The following is a 20,769-nucleotide window of genomic DNA, read 5'->3' as shown; positions in this document are numbered from 1 at the left end:
TTCACGCCCGGGCATTATAAACTTCTGTGAAGTACTGGGGGGGTCAAAGTGCTCACCACACACCTAGATAAGTTCCTTAGGGGGTCTAGTTTCCAAAATGGTGTCATTTGTGGGGGGTTTTCACTGTTTTGGTACATCAGGAGTTTTCCAAACGCGACATGGTGTCCGATCTCAATTCCAGCCAAAAACGTCAAATGGCGCTGCTTCCCTTCCGAGCTCTGCCATGCGCCCAAATAGTGGTTTACCCCCACATGTATCAGCGTACTCAGGACAAATTGCACAATAACTTTTAGGGTCCTGTTACCCTTGGGAAAATAAAACTTGGGGTGAAAAGATCATTTTTGTGGAAAAAATATGATTTTTTAATTGTACCGCTGTACGTTATAAACTTCTGTAAAGCCCTTGTGGGTTCAAAGTTCTCACCACATATCTAGATAAGTTCCTTGGGGGGTCTAGTTTCCAAAATGGGGTCACTTGTAGGGGGTTTCCACTGTTTAGGTACATCAGGGACTCTCCAAACGTGACATGGCGTCCAATCTGAATTCCAGCCAATTTTGCATTGAAAAAGTCAAACGGCGCTCCTTCCATTCTGAGCTCTGCCATGCACCGAAACAGTGGTTCCCCCCAACATATCAGGTATCTGCGTACTCAGGACAAATTGCACAATAACTTTTGCAGTCCAATTTCTCCTGTTACCCTTGGTAAAATAAAAAAAATTGAACCTGAAGTATTTTTTTTATGAAAAAAAGTTAGATGTTCATTTTTTTTTAAATATTCAAAAAAATTCCTGTGACGCACCTAAAGGGTTAATAAACTTCTTGAATGTGGTTTTGAGCACTTTAAGGGGTGCAGTTTTTAGAATGGTGTCACTTTTGGGTATTTTCTATCATATAGACCCCTCAAAGTGGCTTCAAATGTGATGTGGTCCTAAAAATAAAATGGTGTTGTAAAAATGAGGAATCGCTGGTCAACTTTTAACCCTTATAACTTCCTAACAAAAAAAAAATTTTGGTTCCAAAATTGTGCTGATGTAAAGTAAACATGTGGGAAATGTTACTTATCAAGTTTTTTGTGTGCCGTATCTCTGTGATTTAAGGGCATAAAAATTCAAAGTTGGAAAATTGCGAAATTTTCAAAATTTTCGCCAAATTTCCGTTTTTCTCACAAATAAACGCAAGTTATTTGAATGAAATTTTACCACTAACATGAAGTACAATATGTCACGAGAAAACAATGTCAGAATCACCGGGATCCATGGAAGCGTTCCAGAGTTATGACCTCATAAAGGTACAGTGGTCAGAATTGTAAAAATTGGCCCGGTCATGAACGTGCAAACCACCCTTGGGGGTGAAGGGGTTAATGTACACTCTGCACCCCATCTTGACTAAAAAAAAAACACAAATGTAGAAATTTTTGCAAATTTATTAAAATGATAAATAAGATTCTCTGGTCTGATGAGACAAAGATAGAACTTTTTAGTGATTATTCTAAGCGGCATGTGTAGAGAAAACCAGGCACTGCTCATCACCTGCCCAATACAATCCCAACAGTGAAACATGGTGGTGGCAGCATCATGCTATGGGGGTGTTTTTCAGCTGCAGGGACAGGACGACTGGTTGCAATTGAAGGAAACATGAATGCGGCCAAGTACAGAGATATCCTGGATGAAAACCTCTTCCAGAGTGCTCTGGACCTCAGACTTGGCCAAAGGTTCACCTTCCAACAAGACAATGACCCTAAGCACACAGCTAAAATAACAAAGGAGTGGCTTCAGAACAACTCTGTGACCATTCCTGACTGGCCCAGCCAGAGCCCTGACCTAAACCCAATTATCTCTGGAGAGACCTGAAAATGACTGTCCACCAACGTTCACCATCCAACCTGACGGAACTGGAGAGGATCTGTAAGGAAGAATGGCAGAGGATCCCCAAATCCAGGTGTGAAAAACTTGTGTCATCATTCCCAAGAAGACTCATGGCTGTACTAGCTCAAAAGGTGCTTCTACTCAATACTGAGCAAAGGGTCTGAACACTTATGGCCATGTGATATTTCAGTTTTTCTTTTTAATAAATTTGCAAAAATTTCTACATTTTTGTTTTTTTCAGTAAAGATGGGGTGCAGAGTGTACATTAATGAGAAAAAAATGAACTTTTTTGGATTTACCAAATGGCTGCAATGAAACAAAGAGTGAAAAATTTAAAGGGGTCTGAATACTTTCCGTAATTACTGTACAATCAGTGTGGTAGAACATTCATCAGGCGACCGCTAGTAACTTCACTGATGGCAGCAGTAGGCTAGAAGTGTAGGGATTTCTGCACATGGTGATTTACTCCAAACTGAATAAATCCAGAGGTTTTGAAAATGTTGTTTCTATTTTTTCATTATTTGCATATTATTAATATGTCATCCTGTGATATTCATAACTCCACAACTTGTCCATTTTATTGCTGTAACTTCAGTCTGAGGAGTGTGTATATATATATACTCATGTATGTATATATAGCTCCTAGTAGATAGAGCAGTCGCTCAAGACTCAAGATCCAGACAGAGCAATCTCAGCACAGCCTGGATTGACTACAGGAAAGCCTATGACTCAATGCCACACACATGGATCTGTGAATGCTTGGCTCTCTACAATGTCAACAGGAAATTAAGAACCTTCCTCGGAAACTCAATGGGGCTATGGAGAACAACATTGGAAGTCAACTCAAGACAACTAGTACAAGTGACCATCAAATGCGACATATACCAAGGTGATGCACTGTCCCCATTGCTGTTCTGCATAGGCTTGAACCCCACCAGTCAGATATTTACAGAGTCTGGCTATGGATACAAGTTCATGTAGAGGAGGTGGCACCATCAGCCAGCTCCTCTACATGGATGACATCAAGCTGTATGCGAAAAACGAGCGAGACATCGATTCACTGATCCACCTGACAAGGATCTACAGTGGCGACATCGGGATGTCCTTCAGACTGGAGAAGTGTGGCTGGTTGGTAATAAAGAGAGGCAAGGTAGTCAAGACTGATGGAGTAGAATTACCAGCCGGACACATAGCAGATGTACCAGTACCAAGGCATCCCATAGGGATACGGTAACCTTGATGAGGAGGCAAGGAAAGCAGCAACATCCAAATTCCACCAAAGGGTAAGACAGGTCCTGAAGAGCCAGCTCAATGGGAAGAATAAAATCCGCACCATCAATACATATGCTCTGCCAGTTATCAGATACCCTGCTGGCATAGTGTGCTGGCCAAAAGAAGAGATGGAGGCTGAAGATGTGAAGACAAGAAAGCTCCTCACAATGCATGGAGGTCTCCACCCCAAGTCTAGCACCCAAAGATTGTATACCAACAGAAAGCTCCTCACAATGCATGGAGGTCTCCACCCCAAGTCTAGCACCCAAAGATTGTATACCAACAGAAAGGAGGGTGGTCGAGGCTTGATAAGCATCCAAGCCACCATCATGGATGAAACAAGGAGTATCCAGGAATACATCAGAAACATGGCGCCAGAAGATGAGATGCGAAGAGAAGGCCTAAGGCAGCAAGAACAACAGTTCTGGAAGGAATAACAGTAACATGAAGCGCCGTGGCAAGACAAGCCACTGCATGGGATGTACCATCGACAGATAATGGAGGTGGCTGACATGGAGAAATCCTACCAATGCCTGGAGAAAGCTGGACTCCTAGACAGCACAGAGACACTAATCATAGCGGCACAAGAGCAAGTACTAAGTACCAGATCCATAGAAGCAGGAATCTACCACACAAGACCCAAGGGGCAGACTACTGTATGCAAAGAAACCTCAGAAACCGTCCAACACATAGTGTCAGGATGCAAAATGCAAGCAGGAACAGCGTATACTGAACGCCACAACCAAGTAGCGGGAATTGTATACAGGAACATCTGCGCAGCATATGGGCTTGTAAAGGGTACGGGGGCTGGTTTAATGCCCTGCACTCCTTGCATATGTTCCTGGTAGAAACAGTATATTACATATGTTGTGTAATGTTTATATATTGTGTATTGCATTGTACCTGTTTGTGTTGTAAAGATATAGGGATAGTGTAGGACTTAGACCAGTAAGGGGAGCTTCCAGGAGTTAGTCTGTGTGAGCCGGTAGCAAGGACAGGACAGTCATGTCCGGGGGAACATTTAAGCAGAGGAGCCCAGCGGTCCAGGGCATAAGAGCTGACAGTCACAAGGTGATGGAGGAATATCAGGGCAGCATAACAATGGTAGCAGCTAACTTTTTGGGAACAACCCTAAACGTCCGAGGCCTACGGCATAGTAAGGAATGGGAGAGCCATTCCTCGACTTCACCTTCGGACAGGGAAGCGGGTGGGGAACTCGTGAAGCGGATTAGTCTGACCAGTCAGGAAGCTATGGTACCAGCGGACCGGGTGCAGAAATGTGATATTCCTGGAGGAGTGAGGGACAGTACAGAGAACGGAATGGTGATATTCTGCGAAGAATCTTGTGCTGTTACTTTGAGTAAACTGGACGAGCTGAGTAAATTGTTTTGTTGAAGATGAACCTGGACTGACTATCATTGTGTGGTGCTAAAAGAAAATGAGCCCCGGCAGTGTGAAATGGTCCCTGACTCACAAGTAATAATAATAATAAATTTTATTTTTATAGCGCCGACATATTCCGCAGCACTTTACATTTCAGAGGGGATTTGTACAGACAATAGACATTACAGCATAACAATAATCACATACAGTAGATTATAACAAATACCAAGAGGAATGAGGGCCCTGCTCGCAAGCTTACAGTCTATGAGGAAAGAGGTAGACACGAAAGGTGGGTGGTAACAGTTGCCCTGATTGTATGGACCAGCCATAATGTTAAGTGTGTAACAGTACAGACACAGAGGGCTAATGGATGCATAAAGCATGTGGGAACATGATGCGGGAAATCTGGTTATGGTAAAACTTTTGGCTCTGCCACACAGGGATAGATTAGGTTAATGTGTTGAGGCGGTAGGCCAGTCTGAATAAATGTGTTTTCAGGGCACGCTTAAAATTGTGGGGATTGGGGACTAATCGTATTGACCTGGGAAGTGCATTCCAAAGAATTGGCGCGGCACGTGTAAAGTCTTGGAGACGGGAGTGGGAAGTTCTGACTATTGAGGATACTAACCTCAGGTCATCAGCAGAACGGAGGGCGCGGGTAGGGTGGTATACTGAAACAAGGGAGGAGATGTAGGGTGGTGCTGAGCCATGGAGGGCTTTGTGGGTGAGGGTAATAAGTTTATACTGAATTCTGGAGTGGATGGGTAGCCAGTGTAATGACTGGCACAAGGTAGAGGCATCGGTGTAACGATTGGTGAGGAATATGATCCTGGCTGCAGCATTCAAGACAGATTGGAGAGGGGAGAGTTTGGTAAGAGGGAGACCGATTAGAAGAGAGTTACAATAGTCGAGACGAGAATGAATAAGAGAAACAGTAAGAGTTTTTGCAGAGTCAAAAGTAAGAAAAGGTCGAATTCTAGAAATGTTTTTGAGGTGCAGATGACAAGAGCGAGCCAGTGATCGAATATGGGGGGCAAAGGAAAGCTCGGAATCAAGTATGACCCCAAGACAGCGGGCCTGTTGCTGGGGAGTAATAGTGGAGCCACCCACAGAAATAGCAATGTCGGGTATAGGTACATTAGTAGAGGGAGGAAACACCAGGAGTTCAGTTTTTGACAGGTTCAGTTTCAGATATAGTGAGGACATGATATTAGACACAGCGTTTAGACAATCGCCGGTGTTTTCTAGAAAGGCTGGCGTGATGTCAGGCGAAGAAGCGTATAATTGGGTGTCATCAGCATAGAGATGGTACTGGAACCCAAATCTACTGATTGTTTGACCAATAGGGGCAGTGTACAAGGAGAAGAGGACGGGGCCTAAAACCAATCCTTGGGGGACCCCAACAGTAAGGGGAAGGTGAGAGGAGGAGGAACCGGCAAAAGATAGTAAAGGAGCGGTCAGAGAGATAGGAGGAGAACCAGGAGAGAACGGTGTCCTTGAAGCCATTGGAACGGAGCATAGTGAGGAGGAGCTGATGATCCACAGTGTCGAATGCTGCAGAGAGATCCAAGAGAATTAGTATGGAATAATGACCATTTGATTTAGCTGTTAGCAGATCATTAGAGACTTTAGTGAGGGCAGTTTCAGTGGAGTGTAAAGAGCGGAAACCGGATTGGAGAGGGTCGAGAACAGAGTTTTCTGAGAGATAGCGGATAAGACAGGAGTGGACCAGGCGTTCCAGGAGTTTAGAGATGAAGGGAAGATTAGAGACAGGTCTATAGTTAGCGGCACAGTTTTGGTCGAGGGATGGTTTTTTAAGTAGTGGATGTATGATGGCATGCTTAAATGGGGAGGGAAAAATACCAGAAGAGAGAGAGAGGTTAAATATTTTAGTTAGGTGAGGGGTGACAGCAGGGGAAAGGGACTGGAGGAGATGTGACGGAAATGGGTCAATGGTGCAAGTAGTTGGGCGAGAAGATGCAAGGAGCCTGCTTACTTCTTCTTCTCTGACTGGTTCAAAATCAGAGAGTGAGCTAGATGCAGTGAATGGACTACAATGTGTTAATGTGGTGGAGGGCCAGGGTGTGTCAGTACTGCCACCCTCAGCCACGACTACCTCACTGGCCTCCGTTTCAGGCTAAGTCCCCCTAAGACCAGGTGGGAGATCCCAGAGAAAGTGGTGGAGAATGGAAAGGGTAAAATCCTGTGGGACTTGAAGTTTCAGACGGATAAGCAGGTGTTGGCTAACCAACCAGACATTGTGATAGTAGACAAGGACCAGACGACAACAATGATAATAGATGTGGCAGTGCTAAGTGACAGCAACATCAGAAAGAAGGAATATGAGAAGCTGGAGAAATACCAAGGACTCAAAGGAGAACTGAGAAGATGTGGAAGGTGAAGGCAACAGTGATTCCAGTGGTGATAGAAGCACTTGGAGCAGTGATCCTTAAGTTGGCAGAATGGCTATAACAGATCCTAGGAGCAACATCTGAGCTCTCTGTCCAGAAAAGCGAAATGCTGGGAACAACTTAGATCCTTCACAGAACCCTCAAACTCCCAGGCCTCTGGTAGAGGACCCAAGAATAAGGAAGGATAAAAAAGACCATCCCATTGCGGGGGTGAGAGGAAAGGGTTTTTTTTAAATAATTTTTGACATGTACAATGACACCAGGTGGGAAACCGATTCGGAGCAGCCATAGAGGACTATCCTTTGTCAGCTTCTTGCTGTAGACAGTTCTGAGTCACACAACTTACACCTGTGAGATTCCTTTTATGACTGATCTCGAATGGTGGGAAGGATGAGGCAAATTACACCCATGCCAGGGCAGCATCAGCACACTACGCACATCTTTCCACCTTTTGGGCACCACCAGGGTCGTACTGGCATATTGGCCAGCAGCTGCCTAGGTTCCCCACTGCTCCAGGGGCCCCAACCAGTGGCGTATTGCTAATAGCGCCACACCCAGATGCTATGGGACCCCTGAGTCAAGGGGGGCCCTCCTGGTGCCAGAGAGCAGCAGCTGGAGACAGGAGCCTGTCCCCGCTGCTAAAGAGAAATGAATATTCACGCTTCCCCACACCCCCATGGGCGTGGAGAGGAGTAAATACCATTTCACTTTAATAGAGGGCAACGTTAGCCGCAGGCTGAGGCTAACTCTGCCTGCTGATTCTGCTGAATCGGGGCCCTGGAGGTGAGCCCCTAAAGGGTGGCGAACCCTGATTGCGATCCCTGCAGCTTGGGACCGGAGAGGAGCTGCAGGGATCCGACATTGTCCTCCTTCCTGCCCGCCTGATCAGTGCTTCCTGTTTGACTTAGCGCGGCTGGATGACGTCATCATTCAGCGTGGCTGTTTCAGAGAGGAAGCTGCCGGGATGTGCTGCGGCTGCGGGGAACCTGTGGAGAGGTGAGTGGGTGCTGTGTGTGTCTATGCCTGCCTGCGTATGTGTGGCTGTGTGTATGTGATGCAGTGCAGTGCTTTGTGTGTATGTGAGAGAGTGGTGTGGTGCTGTCTGTGCATAGTGCTGTATGTGTGATATTGGTGTTGTGTATGTGTGTGTATATTGGATATATTGGAGATTGGCAGTGATGTAGGTGATGGAGAGAGCAGTGATGTGGGAGGTGGGGGGCAATGTTGGTGGTGGAAAGGATGATGGGGTTGTGGGGGAGGAAGCAATGATGGAGGTAGTGGGGGAGAAGGCAATGATGGTGGTGGGGGAGGCAATGATGGTGGTGGAGGCAATGATGGTGGTGGGGAGGCAATGATGATGGTGGTGGGGGAACCAATGATGAAGGTGGTTGAATGGGCAATGATGGGATGGTAGGGCAGAAGGCCATGATGGTGGTGAGGGGAGGCAATGATGGAGTTGGTGGAATGGGCAATGATGGGGTGGTGGGGGAGAAGGCAATGATTGTTGTGGTGGAAAGGACAATGATGATAGTGGTGGGGGGAAGCAATGATGGAGGTGTTGGAATGGGCAATGGTGGGGGAAAGCAATGATAGTTGTGGTGTAAATGACAATGATGGTAGTGGTGGAAAGGACAATGGTGGTGAGAGAGGAGGCAATAATGGAGGTGGTGGGTGAGAAGGCAATGACGGAGCCCTATGAGGGGGCTACAGTATATTCTATAGGGGTTGCCTTATGAGGGGTTACATTATAGTCTGAGGGGGCTACATTATATTCTGTGGAGGGGCTGCATTATTCTCTCAGGGGACTACGTCATACTATATGAGGAGAGCTGCATTATGCTCTATGAGTGGGCTATAGTATATTCTATGGGTGCTGCCTTATGAGGGGGTTGCATTATAGTCTGAGGAGGCTACATTATATTCTGCTGAGGGGCTGCATTATACTATATGAGGGGGGCTGCATTATATTCTGTGTGGGGGCTGCATTATTCTCTCAGGGGGCTACATCATACTATATGAGGAGAGCTGCATTATGCCCTATGAATGGTCTACAGTATATTCTATGGGGGCTGCCTTATGAGTGGGTTGCATTATACTCTGAGGGACTACATTATATTCTGTTGAGGGGCTGCATTATACTATATGAGGGGAACTGCATTATACCATATGAGGATGCTATATTATATTATATGGGGGGGCTGCATTATACCTTATGAGGGGTTGCATTATATTTTGTGGGGTGCTTTATTATACCTTATGAGGGGGGCTGCATTATATTCTATGAGGGAGGCTACATTATATTCTATGAGGGGGCTACTTTATATTCTATGAGGGGTCTACCCCAACCCCTGCTACGTAATTAAGACGTGTACTACGTTATATTATACCCTGATATTAGGGTGGTCTTGAATTTTTTTCTATGTAGCTACATAGTGGGCCCCAAGAATGATTTTCTCTGGTGGGCCCAAGGTGCTCCAGTCCAACGCTGGGCACCACAACAACACACACCTGTCTTACAATCTAGTCCAGGAGCCATCTACACATCCAGACCCCACCCAAAAGCAGGACATTCACACTTCATAAGTGTGATCAAACAATTCAACAACTTCACTACATGAAACAAAACAGGCAACACGGTCAGCAAAAGACATCGCCAACATGGCAGAGCAAAAATAAACATATGCATTCCTGGTGGGGCGGTCCAGCCCAACACTAAGGACGCTTGGTTAATAAGAGGGTAACGAGAGATCGCTTCCACACTCTTATATCTAGCACCATTCACTCGGTTCTCACCAGTGCGTGGAAATGTCAGCCGTGTTTAGTTTTTAAAATGTTAATTCTTTTTTTACTCTCCTAATTTTTTCTTTATACAAAGCTCCAAATCTCACGTGAAAAAATTGAAATTCTCACACCGGCCACTGGGGCTTGACTCCAATTTTCTGCTGTTTCAGGAAATGCACATGTACATTAGTCACAATAGTCAAACTCCAACCTTGGTTTTTGCATTAAAGCATTTAATGAGCGAGTGAAAGGTCATTGTGGAAGGAGGGGGGGAGCGGATCCTGTATTATCAGCTGTGTATAGAGGCGTTTACCTGTCATTGTAATGCTGCCTCTGCTGATAATGAGTATGCTGAAATCACTTCCTGTGAGGACAGGATGTATGAGTCTAAAAAATACCCAGTGGCCAGTGTGAAAATTGCAAGATTACCAATTCTGTTTTTTTTTTAATAAAGATAATGATTTAAAAAAAAAATATTGCCAATTTTTTTCTCTGTTAAAATACATGTTCTGTTTTAGCTAAAAAAAAAAATATATATAAAAAAATCCTTAACAATTAGTAAGATACTTCAAAGTATTTTTGGGTGAATGCAATATTATTTAAATTCAGATGATTCCACACAACTCTGGACTGGATGCCAAGTTTGGTCCTTTAGACGCTTTTTTTTTTGGCAATAATTGGAAATGAATATCACAGTGCGCCCCGGCTAACAATCAGTCTCTTACCCAACAATGGTTGGAAGATGGGAAGGAGAGAACTAAAAAACACAATTTAGTATCCTTTGGCCTACCTGATAATTAGCCCGATGATATGAGTGACATGCGTGGTGCCATTGTCAGCTGGCACAGGACGCGCGTCCTTCTCCCAGGTGCAATGACAAACGTGGAGGTAAGCCAAAGAGCTTGTCACCAGCAGGGCTCCCACTCGCACGGTGACATCACAGTGAATGAACGAGCTGCGTTTCTCATGGCACTGTGCCCCGGTCTCGAACATCAAGTCACACAAGAAGGTCCAGGAACCTGCCAAGGTGAAAGTAAATAATTCAGGTTAATGAAATATTCACAGGGAGGAATCTGTGCCGCAGCTGCTCCCGGTGCCCTGCAAGACTTTTCATTTGAAATTGCAAGCCATCAACATAAAATATATAAAAAAAATATTAAAAAGAGGAAAAAAAAATATATTTTTCCCATATACAAAAATAAAAAGAATTCTTCTATACATTATGTGTTTTAGAATTTTAGTAATTCTCTTTTTGCCCCAGCTTACTCTTTCTGTAAGGCGACTGGATGCAGAAAGAGCCCTCCCCCCATTACTCTGTCCCCAACTTCATCAAATCTCTACACCCATACTGTCATCTGTGAGATTGAAATGAAAGTCTAGACATGTGACAGATAAAAAACAAAATTCTAGTTTTGTCTCCAACTAAAGGGATATTTTAACCCCTTAAAGGGAATCTGTCAGCAGGTTTTTGCCATGAAATCTGAGAGCAGCATTATGTAGAGGAAGAGACCCTGATTCCGGCGACGTGTCACTTACTGGGTTGTGTTTTGCATTTTCAATAAAATCAGTGTTTTATTAGCTGAAGACATCAGCACAGGGCTAGGTGTCTCGTTCCTACTGGTCCAAGCACGCCCCCGCCACTGAATAGCAGCTTTCTCTAAATATACAGTGTATACAGGAAGCTGCCAATCAGTGGTGTGGGCGGGGTTAGTAAGGTCTCAGTATTCTGAGCTGTGCTAGATCTGCAGCATAGAAAACAGGGATTGTATCACAACTAGTGCCCCCATTAAACTAAGTGATATATCACTAAAATCAGGGTCTGTACCCCTACATCATGCTGCTGTCAGATTACATTAATTTGCTGGCAGATTCCTTAACGTCCATCCAGCAGACATTTTTTTAATTAAATGTTTATGACATTTTTAAATATCATTACAGCAGTAGTTTAGTCTGCAGGGAAAAACAGGAGTAATTGCAGCAATGATTATTATTAGAGGGGAACCATGGGCAATAATAATTATAATGGGTATAGGTATGCTTTTTATTATTCATTAGAGATGAGTGAATCAATTTAATGCAAATAAAATTAGAACTGAGATTTATGAAATCCCCAGGTCCTCACAAATTAGAAAAAATTGCCATTTGATTTGCGAGATTAGCCCCCAAAATTACCTTCATCATTTTACATGGTGCAGAAGATTACATAAGCTCCATAGTGCGCTCATGACCTCGTCACTACATGAGCTTTCAAATAATGACTTGAAGCTATCACATCACATGGCATAGCTGCAGCCTATTAGGAGGGACTATCAGAGCCAGTATAAAAACTGAGTCAGGGAACGCAGCAGCCATTTTAGCCTTATTTTAGTATAATGAGACATTGTCATAGGTCACATCTCATCAATAGAGATAGGAAGAAAAAGCCTCAAAATATTGAACAAGTACTCCAGACAGTTGTCAGGTCAACTAAAGAGCCAGACGACGCATGGTGAAATAGATGGGAAGGGAAGCCCTGCAACTACAGAAAGATTAAAGCAGCAGCCCTGAATCCTGTCCTGCGCAAACCCTGAGCTCCCTGAAGTACTTAGATGGGTTCTTTCACCCCGTGTGACGATCATGTTTAGAGTTGAGCGATACCAGCCGATACTTGAAAATATCGGATCGGAATGGATCGGCCGATCTTTAAAAAAAGTATCGGTATCGCCGATTCCGATACCGGGAACCAATGCAAGTCAATGGGGCCAAAATATCGGAATTAAAAAAAACCCTTTCTTTCCTTGTAGGTTAATTCTACATGAAGAAAAACAACTAAGAATAATGTAGAATGTATTGTGGGAGGTGGAGGAGACATTAAAGCCATAGAGGTTTAGCCCAATCAAATGGAATAGCAGGAATTAAACTTTTTTTTTTAAAGATGTTAGGAGTTACAAAGATATTGACTATGTTAGCCTCATTTATATTTTGCCAGACATGTATGTCTTCTTCTTCTACTTCCTTTTTTTACATTCTTCTTCTTCTTCTTCTTCTACTTCCTTTTTTTACATTCTTCTTCTTCTTCTTCTACTTCCTTTTTTTACATTCTTCTTCTTCTTCTTCTACTTCCTTTTTTTACATTCTTCTTCTTATTCCTTTTTTTACATTCTTCTTCTTCTTCTTCTACTTCCTTTTTTTACATTCTTCTTCTTCTTCTTCTACTTCCTTTTTTTACATTCTTCTTCTTCTTCTTCTACTTCCTTTTTTACATTCTTCTTCTTCTTCTTCTACTTCCTTTTTTTACATTCTTCTTCTTCTTCTTCTACTTCCTTTTTTTACATTCTTCTTCTTCTTCTTCTTCTTCTTCCTTTTCTTACATTCTTCATATTCTTCTTATTCAACAATTATTATTCTACATATTCAGCTTCTTCATCTTCTTCCTATTCTTCTTCATCATATTCTTGTTTGTGTCAGGCATTCCTGTAGTTGTTATCTAGAAAAGTTAGAAGTTTACACCTTCCGTTCTGCCTGTCACAAAAGATTTACAACAGGATTTGTCCGCGTTCAGTTTGGCCTGCAGAAGCAGGCCTTTTCCAGGGGCACCACGAGGAGGAACGGACTCACCCCCATACACTGCTTAGTCTTCTTCTGCTTATAAATAAGATAATATCATTTGCTCAGAGTATTAGTCTTATGCTTAATGTTCTTCTGCTTTGTTTTTTTTATGCTTCTTTGTCTTCTCTCTCTTGTTGTTCTGCATCTTGGTGGTTGTCTTCCTGTTCTTTGTCCTCTTGAACCAGCTGACGGTACTGGCACCCGGAGGGGCAGCAGAAGGAACAAGAGCCAATGGCACTACCGAGGACCAGCTGACGGTGCTGGAACCCGGTTACTAAGCAGGAGGTACCTGTGCTACAAAGCACTACCAAGGACCAGCAGACGTTGCCGGAACTCGGATACCGAGATGGAGGCACCTAGGCCAAAGGCTCTGACGAGAACCAGCTGACGGTGCTGGAACCCGGAGGGGTAGCATAAGCTGCAAGAGCAAATGGAAATAGCGAGGACCAGCTGACAGTGCTGGCACCCGGAGGGGCAGCAGAAGGAATAAGAGCCAATGGCACAACCGAGGACCAGCTGACGGTGCTGGAACCCGGTTACTAAGCAGGAGGTACCTGTGCTACAAAGCACTACCAAGGACCAGCAGACGTTGCCGGAACTCGGATACCGAGATGGAGGCACCTAGGCCAAAGGCTCTGACGAGAACCAGCTGACGGTGCTGGAACCCGGAGGGGTAGCATAAGCTGCAAGAGCAAATGGAAATAGCGAGGACCAGCTGACAGTGCTGGCACCCGGAGGGGCAGCAGAAGGAATAAGAGCCAATGGCACAACCGAGGACCAGCTGACGGTGCTGGAACCCGGTTACTAAGCAGGAGGTACCTGTGCTACAAAGCACTACCAAGGACCAGCAGACGTTGCCGGAACTCGGATACCGAGATGGAGGCACCTAGGCCAAAGGCTCTGATGAGAACCAGCTGACGGTGCTGGAACCCGGAGGGGTATCAGAAGTTACCCCTGAAAAGCAAAGTTGGCATGCCGCAAGCTGGCCGCAGTTACCGAATCACACAGTCCTACAGGGGGTGCTTGTCCTACTGGCACTATGGAACAAACCTTTCTTACCAGAACCCGCAGTCCACATAGGAAGCACCTAAACTGCTGGCACCCTAGCCTCGGCTAACCCAACCGCAACACGACATGGCAACTTGGGGTGGCAAACTGACATTGACACTTCCCGGAAACAGCAGGCAGGGCTGGAACCAAGCTGGGCAGGAGGGAGTACCCGTGCCAAAGTCAGTTATGAGCAGCAACTGGCGATGTTGGAGCCCAGGACAAGCACTTAGCAGGCTGAGGCCTGATGTGCTGTCAATTGGGAGGCAGCAGGACAGATTGCCATCAAAACAGCAGGGGAACAGCTGACGTTACTGAACCCCACAAACACAGGAGCTAGTGTTTTACTCTGTGAAGACGGCACTTCCGAGCAACAACTGGCTGTGTTGAAGCCCAGGGACAAGCACGGAGCAGGCTTAGGCTGCATTGAAGAAATTTTAAGATCGGTTGTAGACTACTAATTTGAACCAAGCTCCACTTAGGCCTGTGGCTTCACTGATTTTCGTATTTCCCCTGTCCTCCAACCCCGCCAGTTACAGCTCCGAAGTGGCGTCTGCACAATCCACACTTGTTCCTGTGTTACAGGTGTTCAGTCCGGTCAGTTAATCCCCTGATGTGTGTCCGGCAATGTCGCCTGCTCTGTCCACATTCCGATAATGGGAATGTGGACAGAGCAGGCGACATTGCCGGACACACATCAGGGGATTAACTGACCGGACTGAACACCTGTAACACAGGAACAAGTGTGGATTGTGCAGACGCCACTTCGGAGCTGTAACTGGCGGGGTTGGAGGACAGGGGAAATACGAGAGACAGTGTAGCCACAGGCCTAATTGGAGCACGGTTAAAAATCAGTAGTGGTACGACTGTGTAGGCAGCAGGAGACTTTGCCATCCACACAGCAGGGGATCAGCTGACATTACTGAACCCCACTGAGACACGGGAGCAAGTGTCTCTTTCCGTGTGGACGGCACTTCCGAACTACAACTGGCTGTGTTGAAGCCCAGGAAATAGGAGGGTGTAGGCAGAGGCCTACTGTATTTTGAATGAGTTTACAGCAGGAGAGACTGCCATCCACACAGCAGGGGATCAGCTGACGTTACTGAACCCCACTGAGACACGGGAGCAAGTGTCTCTTTCCGTGTGGACGGCACTTCCGAACTACAACTGGCTGTGTTGAAGCCCAGGAAATAGGAGGGTGTAGGCAGAGGCCTACTGTATTTTGAATGAGTTTACAGCAGGAGAGACTGCCATCCACACAGCAGGGGATCAGCTGACGTTACTGAACCCCACTGAGACACGGGAGCAAGTGTCTCTTTCCGTGTGGACGGCACTTCCGAACTACAACTGGCTGTGTTGAAGCCCAGGAAATAGGAGGGTGTAGGCAGAGGCCTACTGTATTTTGAATGAGTTTACAGCAGGAGAGACTGCCATCCACACAGCAGGGGATCAGCTGACGTTACTGAACCCCACTGAGACACGGGAGCAAGTGTCTCTTTCCGTGTGGACGGCACTTCCGAACTACAACTGGCTGTGTTGAAGCCCAGGAAATAGGAGGGTGTAGGCAGAGGCCTACTGTATTTTGAATGAGTTTACAGCAGGAGAGACTGCCATCCACACAGCAGGGGATCAGCTGACGTTACTGAACCCCACTGAGACACGGGAGCAAGTATCTCTTTCCGTGTGGACGGCACTTCCGAACTACAACTGGCTGTGTTGAAGCCCAGGAAATAGGAGGGTGTAGGCAGAGGCCTACTGTCTTTGTAATGCGGAGACAGCAGGAGAGACTGCCATCTCCACAGCAGGGGAACAGCTGGCAGTGCTGAACCCCACTAACACTTGAACGAATGTGTTTGGCTCTGTGGAGACGACACTTCTGAACACCAACTGACGTTGTTGGAGCCCAGGATTAGGCGAGGAGCAGGCTGGGGCCTACTGGATTTTGGCAGGTGAATGCAGCAGGAGACTTGCCATCTCCACAGCAGGGGAACAGCTGGCAGTGCTGAACCCCACTAACACTTGAACGAATGTGTTTGGCTCTGTGGAGACGACACTTCTGAACACCAACTGACGTTGTTGGAGCCCAGGATTAGGCGAGGAGCAGGCTGGGGCCTACTGGATTTTGGCAGGTGAATGCAGCAGGAGACTTGCCATCTCCACAGCAGGGGAACAGCTGGCAGTGCTGAACCCCACTAACACTTGAACGAATGTGTTTGGCTCTGTGGAGACGACACTTCTGAACACCAACTGACGTTGTTGGAGCCCAGGATTAGGCGAGGAGCAGGCTGGGGCCTACTGGATTTTGGCAGGTGAATGCAGCAGGAGACTTGCCATCTCCACAGCAGGGGAACAGCTGGCAGTGCTGAACCCCACTAACACTTGAACGAATGTGTTTGGCTCTGTGGAGACGACACTTCTGAACACCAACTGACGCTGTTGGAGCCCAGGATTAGGCGAGGAGCAGGCTGGGGCCTACTGGATTTTGGCAGGTGAATGCAGCAGGAGACTTGCCATCTCCACAGCAGGGGAACAGCTGGCAGTGCTGAACCCCACTAACACTTGAACGAATGTGTTTGGCTCTGTGGAGACGACACTTCTGAACACCAACTGACGTTGTTGGAGCCCAGGATTAGGCGAGGAGCAGGCTGGGGCCTACTGGATTTTGGCAGGTGAATGCAGCAGGAGACTTGCCATCTCCACAGCAGGGGAACAGCTGGCAGTGCTGAACCCCACTAACACTTGAACGAATGTGTTTGGCTCTGTGGAGACGACACTTCTGAACACCAACTGACGCTGTTGGAGCCCAGGATTAGGCGAGGAGCAGGCTGGGGCCTACTGGATTTTGGCAGGTGAATGCAGCAGGAGACTTGCCATCTCCACAGCAGGGGAACAGCTGGCAGTGCTGAACCCCACTAACACTTGAACGAATGTGTTTGGCTCTGTGGAGACGACACTTCTGAACACCAACTGACGCTGTTGGAGCCCAGGATTAGGCGAGGAGCAGGCTGGGGCCTACTGGATTTTGGCAGGTGAATGCAGCAGGAGACTTGCCATCTCCACAGCAGGGGAACAGCTGGCAGTGCTGAACCCCACTAACACTTGAACGAATGTGTTTGGCTCTGTGGAGACGACACTTCTGAACACCAACTGACGTTGTTGGAGCCCAGGATTAGGCGAGGAGCAGGCTGGGGCCTACTGGATTTTGGCAGGTGAATGCAGCAGGAGACTTGCCATCTCCACAGCAGGGGAACAGCTGGCAGTGCTGAACCCCACTAACACTTGAACGAATGTGTTTGGCTCTGTGGAGACGACACTTCTGAACACCAACTGACGCTGTTGGAGCCCAGGATTACGCATGCCGCATGCAGAGGCCAATGGGCATCGGTTTTTATGGAGGTTGTGGACTACTACTGATTCTAACCATGCTCCACTTAGGCCTCTGGCTCCACTGTCTCTACTATTTACCCTGGCCTCCAACCCCGCCAGCTACATCTCTGAAGTGGCGTCAGCACAATCTACACTTGTTCCTGTGTTACTGGTGCTCAGTCCCATCAGTTGATCCCCTGATGTTTGTCCGGCAAGTTCGCCAGCTCTGTCCTCATTCCCACTACTGGTTATGGGAATGTGGACAGAGCAGGAGACCTTGCCGGACACACATCAGGGGATAAACTGATGGGACTGAGCCACAGGAACACAGGAACAAGTGTAGATTGTGCTGACGCCACTTCAGAGATGTAGATGGCGGGGTTGGAGGTCAGGGGAAATAGTAGAGACAGTGGAGCCAGAGACCTAAGTTGGGCACGGTTAAAAATCAGTAGTGGTTTGAATGTTGATGGAGCTGGTGACTCTGCCGTCCACACAGCAGGGGATCAGCTGGCATTACTGAACCCCAGTAACACAGGAGCTAGTGTGTTTCTCTGTGCAGACGACACATCTGAGCGACAACTGGCTGTGTTGAAGCACAGGGATTATAGTTCAGGTGGTAGAAAAATGAACACACCAGCAGACCTGGATACAGTTGCCAACCACTAATTTAGTCTGTAAGAGGAATGGCAAAGTCTTTGGAGATCCAGGCCTTGTTCATTTTCAGAAAAGTCAGCCGGTCAACATTATCGGAAGATAGTCGCGTGCGACGGTCTGTTAGTACACCACCTGCGGCACTAAAGACACGTTCCGATAATACACTGGCAGCAGGGCAAGCCAGCACCTCCAATGCATACTGGCTAAGCTCTGGCCATGTATCCAGCTTAGAGACCCAAAACTTGAAGGGGGAAGAGCCATCTGGGAGTACAGCGACAGGGCAAGACATGTAGTCTGACACCATCTGACGGAAGCGTTGCCTCCTGCTGACTCGAGGCGTCGCTGATGGTGTAGACAATTGTGGTGGACACACAAAACTTTGCCACATTTGGGCCATAGTGGTCTTGCCTTGTGCTGCGGCACTGCCTCTGCTCCCTCTTTGTGCAGAGTTTCCTCCACTGCCTCGACGCACAGAGCTGCTTTGTAAAGCACTAGCAACAATGCTGTCGGGTGGAATGGAAAACATTATGGACTGCACCAGTGACTCTTCGTACTCCCGCATTTTACGCTCCCGGTTCAACGTTGGTATGAGCCTTTGTACGCTGTCCCGGTAGCGAGGATCTAGGAGGGTGTACACCCAATAATCAGCCGAGACGAGAATGTGGGCGATGCGGCGGTCGTTTCTCAGGCACTGCAGCATGAAATCAACCATGTGCTGCAGACTCCCAACTGCCAAAGAACCGCTGTCCCCTGTTTGAGGCGTGACCTCGACCTGCTCTGCATCACCCCACCCTCGCTGTACATACTGAGTAGAGGTTTGTGTACCTCCCTCCTCTGGAGAGATGTCTTCCTCCTCCATCGACTCCTCCTCATCCTCCTCACAAAGTGTCCCCTGCCTAGGCCTTTGTGAGGAAACACGTAGCGCAGACTGTCCAGAAGCAGATGGCATTTGGGACTCCTCATCCTCCACCTCTTCTGAAACCTCATCCCTTAGTGCTTGCAGTGTTTGTTGAAGCAGGCAGATAAGGGGGACAGTCATGCTGACTAGTGCATCGTCTGCACTCGCCATCCGCGTGGATTCATCGAAGGCACGCAAAACGAGGCAGATGTCCTTCATAGAGGCCCACTCAATGGTGCTGAAGTGTGAACGGCGCACAGTGCGACTTGTTTGCGCCTGATGCAGCTGGTACTCCATGACTGCTGCCTGCTGCTCACACAACCGCTCCAACATATGTAACGTTGAATTCCACCGGGTGGGTAGGTCACATATGATGCGATGTTCCGGAAGGCCAAATCGTCGCTGCAGAGCAGCGAGGCGCGATCTTGCCGTGCTGGAACGTCGCAAGTGAGCGCACTCTATGCGGACCTTGTGCAACAGTGCAGCAAGATCCGGATAGTCCCTCAGAAAGCTCTGCACGACCAAGTTAAGAACATGTGCCAGACATGGGATGTGTGTGAGGTTGCCTAGGCCAAGAGCTGCCACCAGATTTCGGCCATTGTCACACACTACCAAGCCCGGCTGGAGATTCGCTGGCCCAAACCACACATCGCTCTCCAGCTTGATAGCATTCCAGAGCTCCTGCGCTGTGTGGCTTCGATTCCCCAAAGAAATTAATTTGAGTACAGCCTGTTGACGTTTGGCCACGGCTGTGCTCATATCGGTCGTAACAGGCTCCTGCTCTGCTGTTTCTGAGGAACTTGAGTAGGAGGAGGAGTCTATGTGTACAGACTGGAGTCCTGCAATCCGTGGCGTTGGAAGAACACGTACAGCGCCACTCTCCAGATCCGTACCCGGCTCCACAACATTGACCCAGTGGGCAGTGAGGGAAAGGTATCGTCCCTGTCCATGGTTACTGGTCCACGCATCGGTGGTCAGGTGGACCTTGCTACTAACGGCGTTTAGTAGCGCATGTTTTATTTTGCCCTCAACATGTTTCTGCAGGGCAGGGACGGCTCGCCTGCTGAAATAAAAGCGGCTGGGCACGTTGTATTGGGGGACTGCCAATGCCATTAAGTCCCGGAAGGTGTCAGTGTCCACCAGCCCGAATGACAGCATTTCAACTGCCAGAAGTTTGGCAATGCCAGCATTCAGAGACTGTGCTCGGGGATGGTTTGCCGAGTAAGGGCGCCTTTTATCCCATGCCTGTGCTACCGATGGCTGTGATGGATGGGAACGTGCTGTTATGGGTGGAATCTGACAGGGTCTCCGGACAACAGTGGCAGAGGTTCTTCCTTGGCGATCCTGTGAGGAAGCCGAACCAGCAGTGTGTGAGCTGGAGGAAGAGGGCCCAACACGAACTGAAGAGGTGGTAGGTGGTGCTGTACGTTGGCCTACGTCTTCAGGGTGTCTCTGCAACTCCAACTCGTGCTTGGTGCGCACATGTTTCCACATATTTGTGGTAT

General features: G+C 47.3%; 1 protein-coding gene across 1 annotated transcript in view; it reads right to left on the bottom strand.

Annotated features, from left to right (window-relative positions):
* LOC141098643 (fibrocystin-like) overlaps window positions 1-20,769 on the bottom strand; it is a 100,576-nt gene that overhangs the window by 35,948 nt on the left and 43,859 nt on the right. The window contains exon 6 of the mRNA XM_073586613.1: window positions 10,502-10,730. Within this exon, the coding sequence (XP_073442714.1) occupies window positions 10,502-10,730 (229 nt within the window). The remainder of the gene's footprint in view (window positions 1-10,501; window positions 10,731-20,769) is intronic.

Source organism: Dendrobates tinctorius, unplaced genomic scaffold (assembly GCF_039654945.1).
Source record: "Dendrobates tinctorius isolate UK_male_01 unplaced genomic scaffold, ASM3965494v1 ptg000093l, whole genome shotgun sequence".
Classification (NCBI taxonomy): domain Eukaryota; kingdom Metazoa; phylum Chordata; class Amphibia; order Anura; family Dendrobatidae; genus Dendrobates; species Dendrobates tinctorius.
Note: the sequence above shows the minus strand (reverse complement) of the source record. Positions and strands in the feature narration are given on the sequence as shown.